Here is a 7,337-nt window from a genome sequence, read left to right on the forward strand (position 1 = left end):
CACTTCCTGTCTGCTCTGGCTGCGCTGCGGCCAACAGTGAGCTGCGTGGCGGCGCCCGCTGCTACAGTCATTATGGTAGCTTGGGGGGGGGGCGCTTGTTTTGGGGAAGGTCTTATTTTTGGGGGGATGCCTTATATTTCAGCGAGAGGCAAAATTGTAAGTAGGTCTTATTTTCGGGGGATGTCTTACTTTCCGGGAAACACAGTAGTTAAGAGTTAATGTCAACTTGAATTTGTATGAAAGTGTAGGGGCGGAGCCCAGCCCATGACTTGATGATGCCTCCCTGGGGGTATGGCCTTTTCTACAAGAGACAGTGAGGACTTCCTCTCTTGCCCTTTCCCCTCCATCCTTGCTGGGACTGTGTGCTTCCAGGGGCGGCCCCATTGGTTGTTGACTCAAGGAGCCAACTTCTGAGCTATTGGCACCCATGTGCCATATTCCAACTGATCTTGGATCCACACGCCTCTGCACCCACTGGCCTGTGATCTCCCTGCTTCTCGCTTCATATTTCTGTCTCAATAGCCGACAACTACACTGAAGAGGGGACCAGCTAGCATCACACCAAAGGACTTGAGTCAGACTGAGCTGGGATGTCTTCTTGATATGAAGGTTCTTCTTATACATATATGAGCGTCATTGGTTGTGTTTCTCTAGACAATGTAGCCTAAGACTTTCAGTGAACCCCGGTGGCACTGCTGGGTAAGTGAGAGGCTACTAACCACAAGGGGGGTGGTTCAAGTCCACCTGGAGAAACATGGGGGTATCTGCTCTCCTAGATTACAGTCTCAGAACCCCTAGTGAGGGTCAATAGGAGTCGGGATTGATTTCATGGCACTGGGTTTGGTTTGTGATGAAGCGTCAACAGGGACCTGCTGAGGGTGCTAAGTATGGGGAACACTGGGACAATGTTTCCAAGATAGCTGGACACATCCCAAGGTGAGAATGGGTCTGGGTGGGCAGCCTTGGGCTCCACCAGCACAGGGTAGGCATGGAGGTGGCAGGAAGGACCATGAGGAAGTGGCCAGGCTGTCCCCAGCCATCTGCCCTTCCCTGCCCTGGCTCCCTAGAGCCCTGGTTTCCGCCCTCAGGCTGGCCAGGACTTCAGCTGTCTGGCCATGGTCACGCCTCCCCCATGCCCTCCCCAGCCCTGAGAAGGGCGGGGAGAACTCAGAGGCCACTCTTTCAGATCCAGCTGCTGAGCAGTCTAGCCGGGGCTGATAGAGATCTGCAGTAGCCCTCCTGCACACCAGCCCAGCCCCAGCAGAGCTGCTGGCACCATGAAGGACGAGGTGGCTCTTCTGGCCACTGTCACCCTCCTGGGAGTCCTGCTGCAAGGTGGGCTGGCTCTGGTCTGAGAGGTGGGTGGGCCTCAGGTCTCTGCAGACTACCTTCAGGCCCTCAGTAGGTGCTGGTGGGACCCAAGCCAGGTGAGAGGCAGAGGTGGAAGCCTCTGGGCCAGGCTCAGGATGCTATGGCCCAAGGAGGATGTCACGCTCCAGCATCTGAGTGCCTGCTAAAGGGTTGCACCTTCCCTGGGGTGGAGAGGGAGAAAGCCCTGGAGGGGTGTCCACAGGGTGAAGTCTGCAGGGCGTCTGTGTAAAAACCTTGGGCAGGGGACTGAGGCTGAGCAGGTGGGGGTTGCTGACTCAAGGGGACCCAGCAGCAGAATGAAAAAAGGTCCAATTGAGGGAGGCAGGGCAGGTACTTGGCTTGAGGCTGGGTGTGAGGAGGGCAGGAGGTTCCAGGGCCGAGTAGAGCAGCATAGACTATGGGACTCAGGCACAGGGGCGGGTCGTCAGGGTGAATGGTGATCTGGCGGTCAGTACAGAAGTGGCATGATAGTAGCGATGCCCTTCCCTGCAGAGGGAAGAATTGCACAGCCACCCCTAGAGAACCACCACAATGCACACAGGACTGGATGTCTGCAGAGGGCCTGGTACCTAAGACTCTAATTTAGGGCCGCCAAACTTTCAGGAAGAAACTGGAGACACCAAGTATTGGGGTAAAGGCATGAGGTGGGTCCAGGGCAGCTGAATGAGGAAACTGAAAGAGGGGCCCAAGGCAGTTTGCAAGTCCAGGGACTCAGGCTTGACTGATCAAGAGGTGCCTCTTGCTGAGTTCCATCCGAGGAACCAGGAACCACTAGTCACAGGGTATGTACTGCCCTGCACCTCAAGGGATGCAGCCAGCCGTCCTCAGGCCCTTCCTGTTCTGAGACCCCAAAGGTAAGGTCCAAGTCCCAAAAGTTGAGCTGTGCATTTGCCTGTGTTTTGCAAGTCAAATCAATCGAGAAGAAAGAGGGGCCCTTCCCCAATGGCCAGGTGTCCCTGTGTCTGCCGCACCACCTCATTACAGAGCAGAACAGGGCCGGGTCTCATGGTGGTGACCAGTCAACTGTGGAGTAGGGAGAAGGAAACAGGAGGGCCAGAAGAGAGAATGCAGAACATCCGACCTGACTCCCACTCCCTCCTCCCCAGCCTACTTCTCCCTGAAGGTGATCCGGGCGCGCCGTACCTTCCGCGTGTCACCGCCGCTCACCACCGGCCCACCCGAGTTTGAGCGTGTCTTTCGAGCCCAGTGAGCCGCGGCACGGGGAGGGCGAGACCGCGGCGAGCCCTGGGCAGAGCCCCAGCCTGGCGAAGTTCTCATGGCGCCCGCCCCTGTAGGGTGAACTGCAGCGAATACTTCCCGCTGTTCCTCGCCACGCTCTGGGTCGCCGGAGTCTTTTTCCACCAAGGTCTGGGCGCAGGCAGGGCGCAGGCACTGGAGGCGGGCGCGGGGGCCAGCAACCGTGCTTACGCCTCCCGCCCCCGCCTCTCCCAGGGGCGGCGGCCCTGTGCGGCCTGGTCTACCTGTTCGCACGCCTCCGCTACTTCCACGGCTATGCGCGCTCCGCACAGCTCAGGTGAGAGCCAGGGACGGCATCCTGGGATGGGAAGCAGGTAGGGGAAGGTGGCTTGGGAGCGGGAACCCCACAGGGATGGCGGAGACCAGTTGGAGGGGGGGCCCTGTCCCGGCACTGCTAGGGCGGTGGGCCGGCCTCAGTCTGAGGGGCTAGCGCGTGGGCGGTGGGCGGCCTGCCCCGCCCCCGCCCCGGCTGAGCCCCGCCCACAGGCTGGCCCCGCTCTACTTGAGCGCGCGCGCGCTCTGGCTGCTCGTGACGCTGGCGGCGCTCGGCCTGCTCGGCCACTTCCTCCCCGCGCTGCGCGCGGCGCTCCTGCGGCGGCTGCGGACGCTGCTGCTGGGCGCCTGAGCCCCAGGACGCCGCGGGATCTGAGGAGCTGGGGAGGAGCCGGAGCCTCCTGGAGGATGGACGGGGGAGCGGGTGGGGTGGGGGTGCTCACGCTACAGCCCCCAAATTAAAATTCCCGTGACCGAATCCCCGCCGTTTTCTCTGGGTCGTAGCCTGGAGGGGCCGGACCTCGGGTCGGACCTGCCTGAGGGCATCTGGGAGGCCGCTGGCGGGGGTCTCGAAGAACGGAATCCGAATCTTGCCCTCTCCCACCGTCCCCCGCGGGGATGGTCCTCCTCTCAGCTCTCCTGTGGGAGGCTTTCCCCACCATGGACTCTTGCCTTAGTCTTCGCCTTCCGCTCGCCTTTCCCCCCCCTCCATTCCCGCCCCCACCTCGGGGCCAACACCAGAGCCCCTTGGCTGGATGCTGGGAGAGGACCTGGGGCAGCGGGTTTGGGGGCAGTTCTGACTCTCCCAGGAGGGGGAGGGAGACGTGGTGGGGGTGCATGGTCCTTAGATTGCGGGCAGAATCGGAGGTGGCACGGTGGAATATTCTGGCCCGGGGTCTACTCCACACCCCAGTCAGCTTTAGCTCAGGCACAGACCTGGACCCAGGCCTTCTGGACTGGGAGCATTCCCTTCGGAAGCATAGACGTCATTAACCCTTTATTACAAGTCACGCTCTTATAGAAGTATATGTGGACTTACGTGAAAAAATCAAATGTATCCAAGAATAAAAAACACAGCACATAAAGTAGTATACGCATTCCAGTGTTCGCGCCGGAGACAGCGGACGCCCAGATAAAAGCTCTTCTAAAAGGGCCTGGCTTGAGCTGGCCAGTGAGAACGTTCTGGGCGGCTGGGCCGGCCCTCAGGCACAGTGGGGGGCCGCCTGCCTCCTCTGCGGCCCAGTGGGGCGGCGGGGCAGCACCAGCTCTTGGGGCCTCTGGGGCCTGCAGCAGACTCCAATACCGCCCAGGCCCTGCGCCAGGCAGAACCCTTCTGGCTGGGGTGGCCTCGCCAGGTCCTCCCATGGCAGCATCAGAGACACCGAGGTCCTGTGGACTTCAGGCCCTGCCACAACACATCTTCAGAACCCTTGACTTAATCGGCCTTTTTCAGGAAGATCTGAAAGAGTGGGTCTCCGGGTCAGCAGGGCTGGGAGCAATTGGCCTGGTCCAGCTACCATCCCCTCCCCCTGCCCCTGCCCGCCTTACCTCACTCAGAATGACCCACACGGGTGAGTCTGTCTGGATGGACAGACGCAGTGCTTCCAGGGGGCCAAAGGCAGGGTCCACCTCGCCCTCAGCCACACCCTTGTGGAAGGAGCCTAGGGGAGGGCAGTGTTTAAAGGTGGTCCCAGAGCCTCCAGTCCAGCCCCCAGGGAGCCCACCTGCTCAGTGTCCCCTCTAACCCCATCCCCATACTCACTGATCTGGAGGTAGCCATCAGGGCTCCTAGGGTACCGGAGAGTGGCTGAGCGGCCCTCCTGCAGGGCCTCCTTGTCTGACTGGGGATTCTGGAGACAAAAAAAAAAAACAACAAAACAGAGAGAGGGAGAGATTGGACCACCATGGCTAGGAGAGGGCCAAGTTTCAGTCAAACCCCCCTCCCCAGCCCTCCCACACTCACATCAAAGGGCAGCACCTCCACAGAGGTGTTGAAGAGCTTGTCCTCGGGGTGCTCGATGTTCCCGCTGCGGAAGAAGAACCTGCACCAGACAGGCCTGTGAGCTACTGCATGGCAGGCCCAGGGGCCTGGCCCCCAGCCCCCGCAAAGAAAAGGGGCAGGCCTGGGCCAAGGCCTTGCCCATTGGGAATCCTGGAGATGGACGTCATTACTGAGTTTTTTGTGCACTGTCGCCCTGGGCCCTTACAAGGCAGCTACACTTATGGAGGTGCCCCACTTTTCGGGGAAGGAAATTGAGGCAAGGTGAGGTTCAGTAACTGGCTGAGGTAAGGCCTGTTCCCTGAGGGCTAGGGGCTACCTGGACCCCTCCCCCAGCATGGATGCTGGCACTGACCGCTCAAGGCGTAGTGGCTGGAAGAAGCGGAAGCGGATGAAGTCCCCTGCGGCGGGGGTGAAGGCCCAGAAGAAATCCTCACGCAGGTAGGCCTTCTCCAGGGTGAAATGCTGGTATGTCTTGAGGCTCGTGCTCACCTCGGCTGGCGGGTTGACGTGCTCCTTCCGAAGGGAATGCTTCCCGAAGTCCTTGTCCTGCAGCCATGGAGGGAGAACGGAGCTAGGGACTGCAGTCCCGAGTATGCCCCGCTGCCCCGCGCCTGCCCCAGCCTTGAGTACTCAGCCTGAATTCAGCCTGGAGGACCCGGCGAGCATGTGGCTCAGCACACCTTGAGTTTCTGGATCTTGCCTGCCAGTGACGAGTGAGTGCCCACATGCTGGAAGAGCGATGGCTTGAAGCGGATCCTAAGATTGGCCTTCTGCCGGTCACAGTGCTTCTGCAGGGGAAGGGTGACACCCTAAGGTTAGCTGGTCAAGGCTGGGTCTCACCTGGGGGCCAGCCAGGAGCCTCCTGCAACAGGGTCACACATGTGGGCAGGTACCTGCACAGAGGCTGTATGTCCCCTGCCCGCCTGCCTCTACGCATCCCAGACTCACTGCATCCTTCTCGGGGTTGCAGACCTTCACCCACAGAATGTGGTCCAGGAGCCAGTCAATGGGTTTGTCCCGGTAGAACATGAGGATGAACTCCACAATCAGGCTCAGATCTAGTGACTTGAACATCTTGCCTGGGGGTGGGGGTGGGAGGGGCTGAATGGGCAGAAGGTGCCCCACTTTTAACCCACAGGGGGGTGGGGGGTGGATCCCAGGGCAACCCCCAAGGAGCTACAGGCAGGTGTGAGCACAGAAGACAGATGGAGGGGAGGAGCCAGCCATCCCAATGCAGCTGGGAGAGGGGGTGGGCAGGAACAGATGGGGCTAGAGTGGGCATTCCAGGCAGGGCTGGAATCTGGGCAGAGACTGGCAAACCTGACACAGCCTGCTTGTGGGACCGAGGAGCAGGGTAGGCTGAGAGAGGACAGGCAGAGAGGTGGGCTGGCTAGAGGGCTGTGGGCAGGGGCGGGGCACACCAATGAAGCCGAGCTGGGAAAACTCCAGGATCATCCAATCCTCTGAGGGCTGCTGAAGGGCGAAATTCTTCATGGTGCTCAGGTAGTTGGGCTTGGCTACAATGTCATCCTCCAGCTGCAGAGGCAGGAGGGGATTCCAGGCTTACTGCTGAGCCCTGGCTGGGACTCAGGATAGACATGGCAGGGCAGAGCTCAGCACCAAGGCCCAACCAAAGTCCAAGGGGCAAGGCAGCAGTAAAGGCCCCATGGGTTCTTGACCCACACCACCCTCCGGCAGAGAAGCATCTCGGCGCTGACCTGCACGTAGTAGATGCCTTTGGACTGCGCATACATCATGAGGAAGCAGTAATCGAGGTTCTGTTTGGTCCTCCACCTGTGGGCCAGGGGCGGGGGTCTCAGATGCACAGGATTCCCCTACCTCCAGGGGGAATCACCTGAGCTAGCAAGGGCTGCAGGGAGGCCACTGGGTGGGAAGGGACCTGGCCCCACCATGCAGGTGGTGGAAAAACAGGGGCACTGTGGGGAAGGGTCCTGGACTTGGGTTGGTAGGCCGGATTCTCATCCCATGTAGGTGGGGCCACAGTCATACCTGACTCTCTCTTTGGGGTCCCCAAAGGATTCTCGGAGGCGGGAGAAGTCAGGGTAGAAGTGGGGGGAGGGGGAGATGACCTCCAGGAGCCCGGAATGGATCTCCATGGGGAACCTGGGGGGACAGGAAGGCCCAGTGAGTGTGCAGCCCCATGCACAAAGGACCAAGAGGAGGAACTGAGCCACCTAGATCTCCTTTGTCTGAGTGCCACCAGGCAGCTCCCCTCCCCAGCTTAGAGACACTGGGGCTCCTCAGAGGGGATGGGCCACCTACACACGCATACACACACACACACACACACACACACTCTCTCTCTCTCCTATTTATGCGGAAACAGACCCGACCCCCCCCACCAGGCCTAGGGCCACCCCCTCCACTAGTTCTGTCAGGCTGTCACTACTCACAAGGCCTTGATGTTCTCTGT

At 60.3% G+C, this 7,337-nt stretch overlaps 2 protein-coding genes across 2 annotated transcripts in view; one reads left to right on the forward strand and one right to left on the reverse strand.

Annotated features, from left to right (window-relative positions):
- Positions 1–1,224: 1,224 nt before the first annotated feature.
- LTC4S (leukotriene C4 synthase) lies at positions 1,225–3,279 on the forward strand. Its single transcript, XM_004697181.3, has 5 exons — positions 1,225–1,335; positions 2,478–2,577; positions 2,667–2,737; positions 2,824–2,905; positions 3,115–3,279. The coding sequence occupies exons 1-5, from the start codon at positions 1,278–1,280 to the stop codon at positions 3,251–3,253; spliced, it is 450 nt and encodes a 149-aa protein (XP_004697238.1). The 5' UTR covers positions 1,225–1,277; the 3' UTR covers positions 3,254–3,279.
- A 604-nt stretch (positions 3,280–3,883) lies between these two features.
- The window catches only part of MGAT4B (alpha-1,3-mannosyl-glycoprotein 4-beta-N-acetylglucosaminyltransferase B), a 10,644-nt gene continuing 7,190 nt past the window's right edge, over positions 3,884–7,337 (reverse strand). The window contains exons 5-15 of the mRNA XM_030888777.2: positions 7,318–7,337; positions 6,914–7,027; positions 6,622–6,697; positions 6,325–6,439; positions 5,852–5,982; positions 5,584–5,691; positions 5,256–5,449; positions 4,865–4,943; positions 4,664–4,751; positions 4,450–4,562; positions 3,884–4,360 (exon numbers count right to left, since the gene is read on the reverse strand). The exon at positions 7,318–7,337 is cut by the window's right edge and continues 4 nt beyond it. Of these exons, the coding sequence (XP_030744637.1) occupies positions 4,337–4,360; positions 4,450–4,562; positions 4,664–4,751; positions 4,865–4,943; positions 5,256–5,449; positions 5,584–5,691; positions 5,852–5,982; positions 6,325–6,439; positions 6,622–6,697; positions 6,914–7,027; positions 7,318–7,337 (1,062 nt within the window). The 3' untranslated portion in view covers positions 3,884–4,336. The remainder of the gene's footprint in view (positions 4,361–4,449; positions 4,563–4,663; positions 4,752–4,864; positions 4,944–5,255; positions 5,450–5,583; positions 5,692–5,851; positions 5,983–6,324; positions 6,440–6,621; positions 6,698–6,913; positions 7,028–7,317) is intronic.

This window comes from Echinops telfairi, unplaced genomic scaffold (genome assembly GCF_000313985.2).
Source record: "Echinops telfairi isolate 266 unplaced genomic scaffold, ASM31398v2 ScPeMD7_7469;HRSCAF=8507_0, whole genome shotgun sequence".
NCBI lineage: Eukaryota > Metazoa > Chordata > Mammalia > Afrosoricida > Tenrecidae > Echinops > Echinops telfairi.

Coding starts and splice junctions, on each gene's coding strand:
- LTC4S (XM_004697181.3), top strand. CDS start 1,278: ATGAAGGACGAGGTGGCTCTTCTGGCCACTGTCACCCTCCTGGGAGTC. Junction 2,578..2,666: donor GAGCGTGTCTTTCGAGCCCA/GTGAGCCGCGGC, acceptor CCGCCCCTGTAG/GGTGAACTGCAGCGAATACT. Junction 2,906..3,114: donor GCGCGCTCCGCACAGCTCAG/GTGAGAGCCAGG, acceptor CCCCGCCCACAG/GCTGGCCCCGCTCTACTTGA.